We start from the raw sequence: 17,185 nt of genomic DNA, 5'->3' as shown, positions 1-17,185 counted from the left end.
CCAAGTAGAAGCCCATCTATTATGAATTGCAGGTTTGATTTTTGTTTGTGGGGGTTGCTGGGGCCTATCCCGCTACATTCGGAGCAAAGGTGGGGTTTGCCCTGGAAAGGTCACCAACCACACGCTCCTACGTGACCATTTTTGGATAAAGGTGTTCTCCCTGGAGAAACTCCATGCATGAGGAGAACGTGCAAACAGTAAGGGCCCAGCTGGGATTTGAACCAGCACCTTCTGGCTGTGAAGCACCAATACTGACCTCCACACTACCAAGCTGTATGAGTTAAAATTCAAAAAATGCAAAGTAAGGTTTAGACTTTAACTTATTCTTTAGTCAGAAGAATGGGATTGATGTCACCAAATGTGGTGTTGAAATTACAAATGACTGAAGTTTTCCATCCCAACTAGACTGAGAATTAGGGTGGAAATTTATAGAAATATATTTACTTTATCTAAAAAAAACACATCAACCTCACTGATGAAAAATGTCATTTTTGGCTAGTTACTAAAGAAAAAAAAGCCAAAGTGAGACAGTGTTACTTTAAAAAAAATTTTAAATTCAATAAATCCTTTTCTTCATTATTACCTCTTTTAACACAAAAGCTTTGATCCCACTGGGACCTGTGGACCCAGAAGGCAGATCCCTCTGAAAATGCTTAATATCTGGCTTTGTTGCAGAAAAATCAATCGAGGACCAAAAGGACCAGTTTAGAAAATAGTATCTTTATTATAGCAGAGCTGTAACACACATTTTCACATCAAAATCCACATCAACAAAACTCTGAGGCGATGTTTTTCTGTTTCCAACAATCTGACGTGCTGCTTGGTAAAGAGGTCCTTCATGGGTGGACTGTTGGTTATAAATAGAACAGGATTTTTCTGCATAACGGAAACCGTTTAATGAGCAGGAGAAAAGTCACTGTTAATAATGCTCAGATCCATTCATTCACACTTGCAGCTTTGTTTAAATTCAAACCTCCTAATTGCACGTGATCACAGAGGCCACTTTCACATCAAAGGTTTGTACTATAAAGTCAACCATGCAGCAGAAGTATCACAACTGTTTCATTGAACCGCAGGTGAACACCTAAAAAACAGGACGGTAACCTTCAGCGTTTATGCTAATGCTGCACAATGTTAACGCACAACACCCACAGTGAAAACAGTACCAGGCAGGAGTTTGCTGTGAGCCGTCAGAGCTCTCACTGTGCAAAATATTTGGGAGGCAGATTTGCTGAGTATCGACAATCTGCTTGGGCAGAGGTCACACAATGGGATGGACATGAGGAGGAAGAGGAGGCACATCACCCACATGGTCACCGGGGCGACCGGGGGCCGCGGAGGCCTGGAATGGTGAGGCGTCCGGCGGCGTCTGTCCTACAGGAGGCAGGAGAGGAGAGGCAGCAGCGGGCCTCCTGCAGGCGTCAGAGGTGAGGAGGGACGGTCTGGAGGGCGTCTGCAGCTGAGCGGTGGACATTTACATTCTGGAAGGAAAGCGCAGCTGTGTCAGAGCTCTGCGGCGTGCATCCAGAGACAGGATGTTGAGTCCTGTTACTTTGCTGCTCAGACCATGAAAATGAAATGGAAAAGAATTACATTTTTTTTAAATGCACCTCAGAGAGAGGACTTGTAGGTCCTGTTTATTGGAGCGTCTCGACATGTTCGGCTCCGTTTGACATGAGCGCACTGACAGGAACGCAGAGGCCTTGGAGCGCAGAAATAAGTCCTTAAATGAGCAAAACGTGTCCTATCTTTATTGTAGTGCATCAGATTCCTCTGACATGTACTGACTACAGTTAGTTAATGCTGAGTTTCAAGGTTAGCGGAAGCATAAATATTATATTGCCTTGTGCTCTGAGGAGGCTGGAAGTGCCTCAGACACACAAGGCATTTTGTTCAGACTGATGAATGGCAGCACTTATTCAACACTGAATGAACAGGGAGTAACAGAGTCTGCAGCCTCACGTGATCCTGGGATCGTTCAGATGCAACGTTATATCGGTGGGTCTGACATTTTCTAGAGGATTGAAGCATCTTTGATGCCAAACTTCATGAAAAAATACACAAAACCAAAAAACATTGGCAAGGATTTGTGGAATGCTTTAGTTTATTTTAGAGACAGTCAACAGAAAGATCATCTGAAATGAAATTGATATGAAAGTAATGGCTTCACATTGTTTCACAACATAAACGGGGGGTTTTACACTTCCCAAGAAGCTAAACAAAATGTGTTCATGTGCAAAAACAGAAAACATGAGTGTTTGCTTCAATGATTGATACTTTTCTCCCCCCCACCAAAAATGTTTAGAAATGTTTTTATCCTCCATCTGTTAAAAAAAACATTCTAAAGGGCTTCTGACAGTCAGGATCCACAAAGATCTGCCTGTAAGAAGACGGTTGAAGACATTGAAGCGGAGCTTCCATTTTTGCAGCACTGAGCTGTCCAGAGACGTGCCTGTCTGTAAATTTGGCTGCTTTGCAGCTCACGCAAATTATCTCAAAGCTTTTTTTTAAAACTGTGCGGATTTATCAGATCAATTTATTCAAAATAATAATAACTTAACAAAGCGCTTCCTGACTCTCCAAAATAAAAGCAGAAAGTAAAATGAACTGAACATTATTTATTCAAAAATGATCAAAGTGTGATAAACGCTTTCATGGAAAAAGTGCTGGAGCTTCATCGCTTCACAGTGTGAGCTTTTTTTTCTTTCAATCACTCTGCAAAAAGAGGAGAATGTGCACAAAAAGATCCATGACAGGATTCATTTTTGGAAAAATTACTAACTGGATTCCAGTTAAGTACCATCACCAACATGTCTTCAAATAGAGCTTTCAAGAAAAAAAGAAGACAATCGACATCCACGTGTTTGGAAGTTCTGAAGTGAATCATTGTGCGTATGAATATTAAATGTCGGGGGGGGGGGTCGGGTGCTGAGGAGGGCCAGCTGCCTCACTGGTGAGCTGGTACAGTAATCAAAGCCTCCTCTGACATCCGAGTCACATCTACGTTCTGTTCGGTGGAAAAACACAAAGAGGAGCAATCAACCACAAGAAACATGAGAGCAAAGAAAATCCAATGGTCCCTCATTTATCGTGGGGTTATGTTTCTAAAAATGACCCATGATCCATCAAATCTGTGCAGTGGGAATACAGATGTTTTAGACTGTAAAACCCCTCCCTCACTGCACACTTTAAACACTTTTTAACCCTCGTGCTATCCTAGGCACTTTAACATTGGGAGTTGGGTCATCTAGACCCACTAGACAGTGCGCTGAACCTTTTTTTTCAATGATTTGTGAACCTCACTGGTGTCCATGGATTACATGAAATCTTTCCACCTTTATCCACCTTTGTCATGGTAGGAAGAACACGTCAATGCAAGGGTGGGGTCATCTAAGATAGCACAAGGGTTACGACAGACATGAACATTTTTACACTCAATTCTCAAAGTTCAAACCTTCGCTGAAAAATAATATATTCTATAATATAGAATGAAGACAAAATCTAATCACAATTGAAGGTTTATGTAAATTTGTCAAACTGAACACATTCTGTACAGCAGCTACAGCACAGCAATTGATTGACAGGTTCAACAGCCAATCAGAACGCAAAACAAAATGGATGTTCAAAAAAAAAAAAAAAAGAATTACACTGAAACAAAAATCAGCAAGATGGAGAAAAGTGAACCCCCATACAGTGTTTCTTTGCTGTATCGCGGTTCACCTTTCCAAATTTTTCTTTTCTCAGAGCACTTTTGCATGCTTTTATTTTTACATGGTGCATTGTGTTCGTCATCCTGATTGGTTCATGGCCAAACGTGTCCTGTACAAATACACGCAACTCTTCAAATCTAAAAAAGAGATCTTTGTTTTCATTCTCTAATACTGGATTTATTTTTCAGTGAAGGTTTGAACTTTGAGAGTTTAAACAGAGTAAAGTGGGAAAATGTTCATGACTGTCTGAACAAAGTGTATAAAGTGCACGGTGAGGAGTTTTCCCGCCTTACAACATCTGTAATCCAACGTTGCAGATTTCACCTACTGTGGGTTATATTTGATAAATAAGGGGACACTGCACATGAAAAATGTTGAGCCTCTAACTGAAAAACAACAAAAAATTAGTGAAATTCCATAAAGAAAACAAAAATGGATTCCTTCATTTACATTTGACTGTTCTGTTCTGTGAACTGCAGTCAGAAACTAAAAGCTGACATTCCCCTTTAATGCAGAAAAATCTACATCAAAACAGGTCTAAAGACGTGCTGTTGAGAATGCTGGGAAATAAGAAACCTTCCCTTTCTCCATGGGAGTCAGCACCTGAAACCTTAGGTACCTGCCAGTCACCTGTCATCTGCGTGTGTGTTTCCAACCCACCTCAGGTTTTTCTCTGTGCGTGTTGACAGCGTCCACGTTCAGGCTGATGGACTCCACTTTACAACCTGTAAAGGTGTTTGCATCGTTAGCGTCCCGTTTGCAAACAGACACGCGATCATTTCAGACCACGGGGGTAAAGTCTCACCGTAGGCCACAGGCGTCAGCTTCAGCACGGTGTGCAGCGGGCACTTCAGGTACGGCAGCTCCTCTGAAAACACAAAGCCCCGGCCGTCAAAACCCTGTGCTCGGCTTTCTACACAACACATTTATTTTTGTATTTTTAAGACAGAAAAATCATATGGAGGCATTTTTATCCCTGGTGTTCCAGCTCCAGATCCAAGATCTTAATTATTCTTTAGAGCAGTTCCACCCAAAAAATTAATGTTGTTATCTTTTCTTTCATGTAAGATTCATTAAGAAACATCGCTTCTGGAACACAACAAATCATATTCATGAACACTGGAAGAAATAAAGATATTTTCTCTTGAAATAAATTCATTTTCTTTAGATTTTACTAAACTTGAAAGTTAAAAAAACAAAGATATTAGGAGTATTCGCCTTGAATGAAAACTATTTTCTAACTTACTAGCCAGTAGTCTTAACTAATTAAACAAACTGCTTTTAAATTTTGTGATTTTTAATGAGTTTGTAATATTTTCAATAACTTAAATTGCTCTTATAAATACTGATTTGACAAATCATCAGGAGGCTCTTAACCCACTTCATCTGTCTGTACAAGGTTCCTATGAACACATAAAAGGAAACTTTGTCCTTATTCATGTGTGATGAAGTCCACCTACCAGCTGATTTGTCCAAAAAGTAAGCTAACAGACAGCGCATGACGGCCTGGTGACAGATGACCAGCACGTTCTCCTGCCTTTCCAGCTCCATGATGACCGGCTCCAACCGCTGCACCAGATCCTCATAGGACTGAGGATGAAAGGCCATTTTGGGAGAATATAGATATTGGAGAAACTCTCAAAAAACTGCATAAACCTCCAGATGCCAAACATCTGCTCTGTCTGAAGAGGCAAATGTGTGAGGAAACAATCGGAATCTACATACAGTGGTGGACAAAATTGTTGGTGCCCCTCAGTTAAAGAAAGAAAGTCCACGATGCTCACTGAAATGACTTGAAACGTTCAACAGTAATAATAAATTAAAATGTATTGAAAATGAAATTATCAAAATCAGCCATTACTTTTGAGTTGTTGATTAACAGAATTATTAAAAAAAACAAACTAATGAAACAGGGCTGGACAAAAATGATGGTACCTCCACAAAAGACTGAGAACTAGTTTCCCAGGGGGTCATGATGAACTCAGGTATGTCCTTTCATTGACATTACAGCTGTATTCAAACCCATAATCAGTCAGTCTTGCTTAGGTACCATCATTTTTGTCCAGCCCTATTTCATTAGTTTGTGGGTTATCTACTAGAGCAGACTGACAAAACAGATCATCATCCCAACTGACCTGTAATTCCCAATTTACAACCCTGACTCACTGTCCACAATTACATGTTTACAGACACCCTTCAGGATTTGTGGCAAACACACAGAAATAAATATCACAGATCGTTTACGCAGCTGACCTCTCCTTTCGGGTAGCGATAGCGATACTTGTCTTGATCCCTCAGGGCGAACTCCAGAGGGTGACTCTCCTGGATCTCCTCATACATCATCTCCTCGCAAACACCCTAAAATGTCACCAAACAAACAGGTTAAAACCCCACAAACACACAGGGGTGCCACACACAGCTGCAGGGAGGGTCATACTTACAGCATCAATCTCATTGAGTGCTTTCCACTGTTCATAAGGAACAGCAAGAGCCTCTGCTGTCTGGATGGTCCTCTTCATCTGACTCGTCCACACCTTCAGGTCCACAATGCTCTGAGTCTGGATGAACTGAGCCAACTTCTTTGCAAACTGCAGACAAGAGAAAGACCTTTGTCTGTTCCTGTCAGCTGCTAAAAGCAGAAGAAAAGGCCGTTTGTGCGTTTGATTTCAATTCACCTGTTTTCCCCGTGTAGTGAGACCAGAATCTCCACCGATCCGACCCTTAACGTTGAGCTCGCTCTCTCCATGGCGGCACAGGTAGATGGAGCGCGGCGTGATGTGGATGTTCATGAGGTAGTACACGATCCGGCTCTGGATGTGGTCCAGCACTCTATTGACCAAATACCGCTGACCCACGTCTATGATTTTAATGTAGGAAAGATCCCTGAAAGAAAATGGAGACATTAAAGACCAACCATGAAAATTGTATTTTTTAACGTGATCTTGTGGTATTTTTCTGATGATGAAGGACACATGTTAAGAAAATTAAGCTAAAAATTGCATTTCTGAGTATTTCTTTATTCAAATTGTTGTGAATTAGGAGCAGATGAAGAAGTTCAGTTCAAAAAAGAGCTTATTTGTAACACAGAAAATTGGCCACAGGCTCCCTGCTCCGCTCCATTCTAAGGCATCCGCTCGCAGACAAATAAATCATGTACGTCTTCGTTTTCCTCCTCTCAGCTGGCATCTGGCTAAGAACTGTACGGCTGGATAGCTCCAATATTGCTCACCACATTTGTTGCAACTCACTAATGTTAGGTGGGAAGTTGCGAGGGGCTGTAAGCTACCAGGAGAGCTGCTTTTTTTTTTTAAATCTCACCTGTCCAGAACTTCATCCAGCGTCTCATAGGAGTTTTCATAACACTTGATCCTCTGCATAAAATCCTCCACGGCCTCATCTGTGTTACAGTTTGTGTAGTCGGGGCTGCACAGCTTCACTTGCTAAACAAAATGAGCAGAGATAAGTGAGGAAAGACAAACCACAGTTTAATTTCTCCTGAGAGCAAAATGATCAAACCAAGACCCACCACAATGTTTTCTTGAATGACATCTGGGTCTTCACACACAGATTCCACAAAAAACACCTATGCAGAACACAACAGGGTCAGTAAAGCCATGGTAAAAAAAAAACATCCACCCTGAGTCAACAAGTTACCTTAAAGCCATTCTGTTCAGCAAACTGAATGATTGTTTCTCTTCTCTCCCTGGTGGTGTTTGTTGCATCAAAAACCTGTTGAGCGTAGAAAAGTGAACCAGCGTGCAACCATAACGTCTGCAGCTTACAAGGCACCTCAACTCACTGCAACTTGGCCTCCGTCCTCTGCGAGGTACTGCCGCACGTCGTTCAGCGCCGCTGACGCACACTGCCTGCAGCGAAACCAGAAGACAACCGTCACATGGCTGATAAGTAAGCGGAACTGACAGGTCACCAAAAGGCCACACATACTGTCTGATCTTTAAACCCTCCTCGTTGTCCGGACGAAAAAACTCAAAAGATTTGTAGATCTTCATAAAGTCACGTCTGTACTGCCCCACGTTGAACTCTGCAGGACAAAAAAAACATATTTAGCGTGATGTGACACCATTCTCCTTTACTACTGTTTGTACATGGAAGTCACAGTTTACTCATCTGCTAGTGTATAAAATAACTGACCTCTGGTGGGAACGCCGATCCAGTTCAGGTAGCGAGTCAGCTTTTTGGAGATGTATGTCTTTCCTCTGGCAGGAAGGCCCACAGTTACAATCAGGGTGGGACAGTTGGTCATGCATACTGGAAAACAGGGGAGACAAATATCACACATGGAAGAATTCAGCTCATATCTGCCATATTAACTATCAGTTAACTGTATCATATAACGATTAATCGACTAAATCGATTTATATTCCTACGTTCCATCTAGATCAATCTGTCTGAGGCAAGTTGTTCATCCAATCTGCCTATACCATTATAAAATCCTTTACAAATGAAATAAATTACTGATATCGATATTGGAAAATACCATCTGGATTGAGGTACGGTAAGTTTATTTTACTATAAAGTAAAAACGACTAAGAGCATCACAGCAGACAACACATGTGATGGCAGCAAAAAATGATCAGTCCATCATTTCAGTCCAATGTGTGGAAACACTTTCCATTTTGCAAAGACATGTGACCACACAGTGATGTAGAATGTTCTATTATTTTGATGTGGAAAAACAACATTGGGCTAAACTTTATGAAACTAAAATGTGAATGGATTTGCCATGTATTCTTGTTTTTGTTTGTAAACATATTTAATTTACACTTGATTATCTTGCAAGAAATACAGGGAGCCTGGAAAACTTCAGCTGTGCTGTTATGTATCCAGGTATTTATCTCTGAGTCACACTGGTTGACATTTTGTCTAAAAATGACCTGAATTGATTTCAGGTCAGTGAATTGGATCGTTCAGAATAAATAAATAAACATCTACTATGAATCGTCGACCACAAATTATGATATGAACAGAGCCCTACTCATTAGGCTTTCCTTAACACTGTTCTGCATTAAGGGGCTCTAAGAGAGGGTTTCTTGTCCGATCAAAGGGGTAAAGGCCACAGGGACTTAAAGCTATTATGAAACGTTTCCTTTTTTCTTCCTAAGGAGGACGAAGAAAGCAAATCATTGCTGGAAAAACTAGTAGGTCAGAGACCAAAACGTTCAGTTCACGCTACTGCTCACTTAACCTAAACCACCCTAAAACCCGTTTACCTAACAATGTTGTGCTTTCATTTTGTTATATGCAACCAAGTATTAGATATTCACTCATTTCGCTTTGAAACGTGATATATTCTAAAAAAATGTATTTAAAGTTTTCTCAAAGCAATAATAAAGTGCGTGGCAGCAATATCGGTGCTTCCCGCCTTAACACAAACTGACAGCCACGCTGTTGCGACTTGTTCTCCCAGCGGGAGAGCAGACGCTCATCCGCCGTTAACCGTCCGTACCCCTTTCTTACGTAACAGCCAGAACCAGACGGCTGCAGCCGAACCGCCGCGATTCAAACCGGCATGGCTGCTACTACTAGCATAACAACATTCCGTGTAACTACGCATTTATAATTCCAGCTACACAAGACAAAGGCTAACACAAGTTAACAGATATTCTCAAAATTGCTGAAAAGCAAAGACTATAGCTCCATAAATACGAACCCTTTCTTTGAGAAATGTGTTTTTCGGGAAGCCCGTTTTTATACGGCATCCATATTTTCTTCAGGGGGTTCTGGGTGAGTTCGCGATGAGTAGAGGCGTTTTTGTCCTCCATTCCGTCCTGCGCTGTGCTGGAGGCGGCCGCTACACAGTCACCGACACGGGGATGTTTCCCGTGATGCTGCTCTGAAGGTGACCGGTGCTTCATCCTCGCGGCTCCGCGAACGTGCACAGAGACCAGTCGGTAGCGCTCGCGCGCTCTCGTCTTTTTTTAGGTCACGTGTTTTCAGTTTATCCGCCCTTTTTGGGACAGGCCCATCAACATTTTTATGTCAGGAATATGTGCCTGATAGTTTATCTCTGTCTTTATCTTAATGGTCGTCGAAGTGGAGCCGATTTCCTTCTTTTTTTTTTTCAAATGTGAGAAAGCCCTAATCCTGAAAATTGCAGTGCAGATAGGCCTATAACTCATAAGTTTCTGACGTTTTTATTTCCCTATGACAAACCACAGACGTTTTTTTAAACGTCTTTAGATAACTTGTCCCTTCTGAGTTGCCGTAGACATAAAAAATGATACGTAATCCAATTTAAGGAGCAATCCGCGTTCACTTTTTACTCTTTTTTGTAAGATAATTTTTGCTTCTACTTTAAATTAACTGACTATGTCATCTGTAAATTCTTTTTTTTTCAAATATGTTCCTTTTGTTTGATTTTATAATTTAAACCAACATTTCCCATGATGCCTAAAATGAGAATTATTTATGAAATATTTTGTTCCTAAATGTTTTTTCCACTAAAGTATTTTTTAAATAAAATGCAAGCAATATTACAACGTGGAAGTGTTTAGCCAGACCGTAGAAATCTGAAGGGGAGGTCAACCACACAAGAACAGGCATTGAAATAAAATAAATGGTGGCAGGAGAATGTTAAGCCGTAGCTAAGGAAGACATAGCACCCAGAAGTTGAGTCATGCATTCTATATTAGTCTTGTTCTTCTTACAAGCATAAATATGGCCATTTGGAAGCAACAGGACACCATAATCCAAATATTGACTGACATCTCTTTATGAAGCTGCCTAAGAGAACAGGTGGGCCAAGGGTTCAAAGTATAAAGCCTCTTAATTACCCTAAGAGGGTAATTTGGTTTGCAGCCAGCAGTAATAAATAGACAACGTAAGAAATAAGATATATTTAATAAAGCAGTTTATGACCAGTATTGATCTTATGTGCAATTCTCCCAATATCTATTTATGAGGACAAAATGTGAGTTAAAAATTCTGTTGAGATTTTTTTTTTGAATCACCAGAAAACCAATAGATAACAACAAAACTGAGTCATAACTGGTATGATGAAAGATGGTTAAACAATAATCCAAACTACTTTAGTGAATAGAATTGTGTAACTTTAGAGACTACTCCTAGAAGGCTGTTATCTAGTCACTTGATAAAAAGTGATATAAAAAATCATGTGGAGCTCTGATATTTACTTTCCGCTGGATCAGCATGTATTTAGCAGCATCTTGGCCCATTAGAACATGTACTGTTAAAGCAAAACCTCCACACCTTTAATAGTGAAATATGTTTCACCCATTTGGCAAGACAACAAGAATATAGATGCCAAAAAGCAGAATGCTGCTAAACTGGTCCCTTGTGACAAGTTTATTAGAGGAACATTATCAGAGCTCTTCATCACGGCGGCCCTTTTAAGGCAAGAAAAATGAAACACTCCTCTTTAACCAGCTGTTGCAGCATCTTACAGTCAAATGTGGGGTTTGGAAATCTGTTTTTTGAATAATTTCTGAGTAGTTTGGTCACATGGATGCTGCTGGTGAAGGAAGGGAAAGATGAAGCATGGTAGTGGGACCATCATATTGTGGAACTTGTTTGGATTCTGTCATTATCTTAACAAGAGCTAATATTGAAGAATAAAAGCAAGGAATGTGCTTTCAGTCTGGCTCCAGCTGAGTAAAACTGTGACTCTGTACTTGCACTTCACCCTGTGAAGTTAACTACATCACTGAAATAACAATTTTTTGTAAGTAAGAGGATTTTTCTAAACCCTTTGGTGAAATCCACAAAAACATTTTACCACGTAATTTTTTATAAGATATAGATATCAATTATGACACGTTGGGTGATTTGGTAAGTTTTTCCTCACAACAATGTTGGTTTAAGATGCAAAATTATTTACGGGTGTTCAGTAAAAAAAGCACCTCATTTTCCCTCACTCCCAAATGTGATCTTTACATTTTTAAAGTTATGTAACTGTATTATAAAGAATGGATTATCAACAACTTTTGCATTCTTTCAGTACAGCAGTTGGTCTTATAAATGATGAATAACAACAGATGAGTTTTTCAAAATTCGAAAATTAGTTGAACTTAGAATCATGACATTTTGAAATGAGCAGGACCAGCCCTTCTACTGCCTTTAGTGGAAGGATAATGCACTATAGGGCAGAAAAGCGATATACATTAGATCATGCTTATGAGATAGGGGTCTCAGAAATGCGTGTATCAAATATGATACGGTCAGTTATATAGGGTCACGTTGTCCAGAGCATTTCAGAACAAAAATCAAGATCCTAAAGTTGACCAAATCTTTCTGAGGATATAGTTTAAAGTTTATAAACCCCACAATTTCTGTGTCCAGCTTTCTAAAGAAGACTACATTTCTCAATCCAAATCCTGATCTCCCTGGTTGACACCCACAATTCAGCTAGGTTTGCAGGAACCTCATGGCGATTCACAGTGATTTGAAGCACGTGTTTTGCGAGCAACAGAATGAGTAAATCATTCAGGGCAATGGGAAACTAGAACCAGGACTGGGGAGAAATTTGCATAGATCCCTTAAAAAGGTGCCACCCAGGTGATTTTGAATCGAATTGGCCAAATTAATATTTGCCAAAACTGTTATTGTAAACCTAAATGCAGTGTAAATCCATGATGAATTGTGTAACCCATCAGCTGTTTGCAGTATAAAAGAGTAAATTACATAGCTTAAAATGCTTAAAATAATAATACTGCTTAGAACAGCTGCATTTTAAATTTCAGTAATTAGTCAGCTCTTAGACATAATTCCCTAATAAATACGGTCTACACATTTATAAGCTGGTGTGCAAAAGATGAAGCATATCAAATATTTGAAGCCAAGAGATTTTAGCAGGCGATGAAGTGTCAAAAATATGACAATGCAGAGAAATCAGCATCTGAATACTTCTGAAGTAAAATAAAGCTTTGATTTCAGAAGAATTCCCGAACATTGTAGATGAGCCATCACATTTATCAGTCCTGAAAGCCACACGGGCCACAAAAGAAGGTGTTAGTAGCAGGAAACCCAGGGCTGCAAGGGAATCCTAAGATTCTCCATGCAGAAGTCCTGCAACATCTTAGATGACCCCACCCTTACATTGACATGTTCTTCCTACCATGACAAAGGTGGATAAAGGTGGAAAGATTTCATGTTATCTATGGACACCAGTGAAGATCACAAATCATTGAAGAAAAAAAGGTTCAGCGCACTGTCTGGTGGGTCTAGATGACCCAACTCCAAATGTTAAAGTGCCTAGGATAGCACAAGGGTTACATGTTTATTTTTCCACTGAATAAGACTAAAGAGGATTTTCACTGTCTGTCCACATGGTGGCAGCATTTACTCTTTCTAACAGTGTTGGTGTCCGAAACCCTGAACATTACATCTAAAAAAATATTCACTGTTCCCTCAAATTAACACGTGGCCACAATTTAGTACTTTTTGTGCACTAATTAGTATTTTGCTGGAACTAATTAGCATTTAGAGGGCACAAATTAGTAGCAGGAATTAATGATATTAAAATACACATTTTTTGGGCACAAAATACAAATTTGTGGTCACAAAATGCTGGGTTGTGGCCAAAAATGCTAATAAATTGTCAATTTAAGGCCATGAAATACTTATTTGTGTGCAAAAGTACTAAATTGTGACCACAGAATACTAAATACTAATATTTGTATGCACAAAAATGCTTACTTGTACACATAAAATACTCATGTGTGCCCACGGAGAACTTTTTTTACCCACAAAATGCTAATAAATTGGTAATTTGTGGGCCACAAAATACTAATCTCTGTGCAAAAGTACTAAATTGTGGCCACAGAATATTAAATTGTGCACAAAATGAAAAAAATGATGCCACAAAATGCTGATTTGTGGCCACAAAATACTTCTCCCTCAAATATTATTTGAGGGAAGCATATATTATTATTTTGTGAGTTAACTAGATAGATGACAGATAAAATAACTGTGAGTCCTCCCGGAGCAATTCACTTCAAACATTTCTCAAACAGAAACAGAAAAAACATGACAGTAACAAAAACCACAGTAAGCCATAAAAAGGTGATTAAATGACAGGTGCCTTCCTACTGTCAGCTGGAGCCACTCTGGTTTAAAAGTTTTATGGCTGACTTGTGATTTGCCATTCATACTTAAAATAAGGGTATCATAATCCAACTCACAAACTATACACTAATGATTGTGTAAATGCATTATGGAAAATAATTTTGGGGTTTGTTTGTTTAGGTCCTGGGATTGCACACTACTTTGAGTAACCTCTCTTCTATACAATCAGGTGCAACAACAGTAACACAGCCAGTAAAAACTGAAAGTATCAGCTTTACAAGGGCAGTATATGCATTACAAGCCTGTGCAACAAGTTACATCTCATCTCATAAAAATCAGCAAATGTTTTTAAAACATCTGCTGATTATTATGTTAGGGTCTGTTCACCTGTTTATCTTCTACTGTTGATCCAATTAAACTCAGAGTCAATCCTGAAGGAGACATGGGGTCCCTGACCTAAATCAAGCTGTTCTAATTAAGCAGCTCCTGCCCTCAAATTCCCTCACTGGTGTTTTAATGTGTGTCATGTTCATCAGGTCCAACAGGAAGCAAGAAACAAATGTGAGGAGTCTATTTCTAGATTTTCTGTTGATGCACAGCATAAGAGATGTTTACATTTTGACGGGAACATTCATGTCCAGCTCTTGAGACAGGAATGTGTGGAGGCTGATGCCTGGGTGAGGTTGCATGGAAGGTCTCACATACTTTACACCAGAGGAAGAACAGGAAGCAGAGCTCAGCTCCTCCTCCCTGCCTGCAGCTGCCAGGCTCTGATTGCAGCTAGCAGCCTTTAGCCCGGACAAGTCACTTCCCAATATAGAACCATAACATCACGTCTCGCAGTAAACCAGGATTTGCCATTTGTAGCAGAAAACTGGGGCCCGGAGTTTGGGCCCAGCTGCTGCACTGGTGGGTCCAGTGGGCTCCAAACGCGCAGCAGCGCATACAGCGTGTCCAATGACGCGCGCGTGGATGATGATCACAACAATAATAACAGTCTTATAACCCGCCTCCCTGAAGAGGAATAGCTGTATTTTTTTATGTTTGCTGTGGAAATAAATATAATTTCGCAGTCCCCTGCCTCTTCGCGCGCAGCCAAAAGACGCAGCTCTGTCCAAACACAGAAGACTGCTGCTATGTAGGGGAAAGGTGACAGCTCCTGTTTACGTCTTCGAGAAGCTGCACACGACCTGCCTCCTTCCAATCCTAGTACCTCCGCAACAAACAGCGTGCAGCCTCCACGCGCACAGATCTGTCAGAAACCCCGCCGCTTACCCGCCTTGCCCTGGTTCTGTTTGCTTCGGTTGGAGCAGCCTCTCATCGTGGGCGTCCGTCGGATGGAGCCTGGCGGTGTGCGTACGTGATTCCAGCAGCAGCCGGCCGAGCACCACAGAGATGCTCAACACACCCCCTGCGTGCGTGCGTGCGTGTGTGTTAAGAGAGAGAGAGAGAGAGAGAGACGTGGGCTTAGACAGAGGTGAATGTGAAGAGGCAGCAGGGTACCTGTCTTCTGCCCCTTTCCACCCACTATTGACAGTAGCCTGAAGCTGTGACAGGATGATCCCTAATTAAAGACCCACTCCAGTGAAAATTGTGTTTTTGGTGTTTTTTACATGTTCTTGTGGCCTTTGATGGAGTAACTCAAAATTGTATTTTTGAGTATTTCTTCATTCAAATCGTGGTGAATCAGGAGGGGACGAAAAATTGTCATTGGAAAAAGCTTGTAGTTGTTAAAAAAAGGCCTCAAACACCCTGCTCCTCTCCATTCAGATGCATCACTTGCAGAAATAAAGATTTGTGTATAATAATATTATAATAATGATAAACTTTATTTACAAATTGCTGTACAATTAACATAAAACAGAATCAGGATTAAAAACAGTATACAGTACGTAAAAATAAAACCCAGCACAAAACAGTGATAGCGGTTAAAATCAATAAAATCATACGTTTAAATTTAAGAACAAGTAAAATCATTAAAAGCACGCCTATAATGGTGGGTTTTTAAAAGAGATTTAAAACTGGAAGGTATTCAGCGAGCCTGATCTCTTCAGGGAGACTGTTCCAGAGTGTTGGGGCTCTTATAGCAAAGGCCCTGTCTCCCCTGGTCTTCAATCTGGATTGTGGGATTGTTAAAAGGCTTTTTGCCAAAGATTTAAGATTGCAATCAGCTATATAAGGTACAAGGAGATCAGCTATATATTTAGGGGCCAGACCACAGAGTGCTTTCGGGGTCACACCAAAAAACATATGAAGCATGTTTTTGGATGGTGGGAGGAAGCCGGAGTCCCCAGAGACAACCCACGTATGCACGGGGAGAACATGCAAACTCCACACAGAAAGGTCCCCCATGATGCTCTGGTTCAGGTCCCCCAGCCAGGACTTGAACCAGGGGCCTTCTTGCTGTGAGGCAAGAGCGCTAACCACAAGCAATCATTAAAATCTTAAAATCTATTCTAAAACGGACTGGGAGCCAGTGCAGAGACGCTAAAACTGGAGTGATATGATCTCTCATTCTGGTTTTGGTTAGGAGTCTGGCGGCAGCATTTTGGACTAAGTGGAGTTGATACACACTCTGCTGTGAAAGGCATGTGTAGAGTGCGTTACAATAGTCCAAATGGGAAAAAATAAAAGCGTGAATCACCATCTCAAGACATTTTTTTGATAGTTGAGGGGTTATCCTTTATAATCTATGTACAGTATTTGCCAGAAACAAGATTTGAGCACTGATTTAACATGTGTCTCCAAATTCAAATCCGTATCAAATATCACCCCCAGATTTCTGCAGCTTGTAGAAAAATGTTTAAACAGAGAATCCAATTTTTTTTGTGTCTTCGTTTACCTCGTCCGAGCTGGCATCTGGCTCAAATCTGTACCGTTGGATAGCTCTGACATGTCTTCCCATTCTTTTTGCACCGGTAATGTTAGGTTGGGGGTGTGGGGAGCTGTAAGCTAGTGGGAGAGGCTGTAAGTAAAGAGATGATGGTCCTGTGCACAACTCAGAGATGAATCTCTAATGAACTACTCACGCTCTGCAGAAACAATGTCCTAGAAAACGACACAGGGGATTTTTTGCGGGGCTAAAAACAACAAAATCATAGTTAAAAGACCACTGGGAACGCTTTACAACAGATCAAAAGGTGATCAGAGAGGGTCTTTGAACTACTAAAATGGTAAATGGCATATACTTATATGGTGCTTTACTTTTTAAATCAATTCAATTTTATATGTTTATGCAAATAAAATGGAATAGAATAGAATATGCATCTTCCTTGTGGGCCAACAGCGCTTTACAGTCACAGTTCCACACATGCATTCACACACTGATGACAGTTCTGCTGTGCCACCCTATAACCACCAGGAACAATGTGGGGTTCAGTTTCTTGCCCAAAGACATTGTGATATATGGGCGGTAACCGAATCTGTGATCT

General features: G+C 40.6%; 1 protein-coding gene across 4 annotated transcripts; it reads right to left on the bottom strand.

Annotated features, from left to right (window-relative positions):
• Positions 1 to 699: 699 nt before the first annotated feature.
• LOC101159498 (6-phosphofructo-2-kinase/fructose-2,6-bisphosphatase 4) lies at positions 700 to 15,163 on the bottom strand. 4 transcript variants are annotated; one of them, XM_004069069.4, is made up of 14 exons: positions 15,030 to 15,162; positions 7,863 to 7,979; positions 7,656 to 7,752; positions 7,510 to 7,576; positions 7,365 to 7,439; positions 7,237 to 7,293; positions 7,029 to 7,150; positions 6,386 to 6,593; positions 6,152 to 6,298; positions 5,964 to 6,068; positions 5,171 to 5,300; positions 4,516 to 4,578; positions 4,371 to 4,435; positions 700 to 1,481 (listed from the first exon to the last, which is right to left on the bottom strand). In XM_004069069.4, the coding sequence occupies exons 1-14, from the start codon at positions 15,073 to 15,075 to the stop codon at positions 1,422 to 1,424; spliced, it is 1,359 nt and encodes a 452-aa protein (XP_004069117.1). In that variant the 5' UTR covers positions 15,076 to 15,162; the 3' UTR covers positions 700 to 1,421. The 4 variants fall into 4 exon arrangements, with proteins under 4 accessions (XP_004069117.1, XP_004069118.1, XP_023810910.1 ...); XM_004069070.4 differs by lacking the exon at positions 15,030 to 15,162 and adding an exon at positions 9,382 to 9,625; XM_023955142.1 differs by lacking the exon at positions 700 to 1,481 and adding an exon at positions 2,087 to 3,007 and having other exon boundaries at positions 15,030 to 15,163.
• Positions 15,164 to 17,185: the final 2,022 nt, after the last annotated feature.

The sequence above is a fragment of the Oryzias latipes genome, chromosome 5 (genome assembly GCF_002234675.1).
Source record: "Oryzias latipes chromosome 5, ASM223467v1".
Classification (NCBI taxonomy): Eukaryota; Metazoa; Chordata; class Actinopteri; order Beloniformes; family Adrianichthyidae; genus Oryzias; species Oryzias latipes.
Note: the sequence above shows the minus strand (reverse complement) of the source record. Positions and strands in the feature narration are given on the sequence as shown.

What these genes read in the sequence shown, in the direction of transcription:
- LOC101159498 (XM_004069070.4), bottom strand. Translation starts at nt 9,586, where the DNA reads ATGAAGCACCGGTCACCTTCAGAGCAGCATCACGGGAAACATCCCCGT. An exon ending in ACACATTTCTCAAAGAAAGG is followed by an intron (nt 7,980 to 9,381) that starts GTTCGTATTTAT and finishes CCTGTTTTCCAG; the next exon opens with TATGCATGACCAACTGTCCC. An exon ending in TCACTACACGGGGAAAACAG is followed by an intron (nt 6,299 to 6,385) that starts GTGAATTGAAAT and finishes TCTTGTCTGCAG; the next exon opens with TTTGCAAAGAAGTTGGCTCA.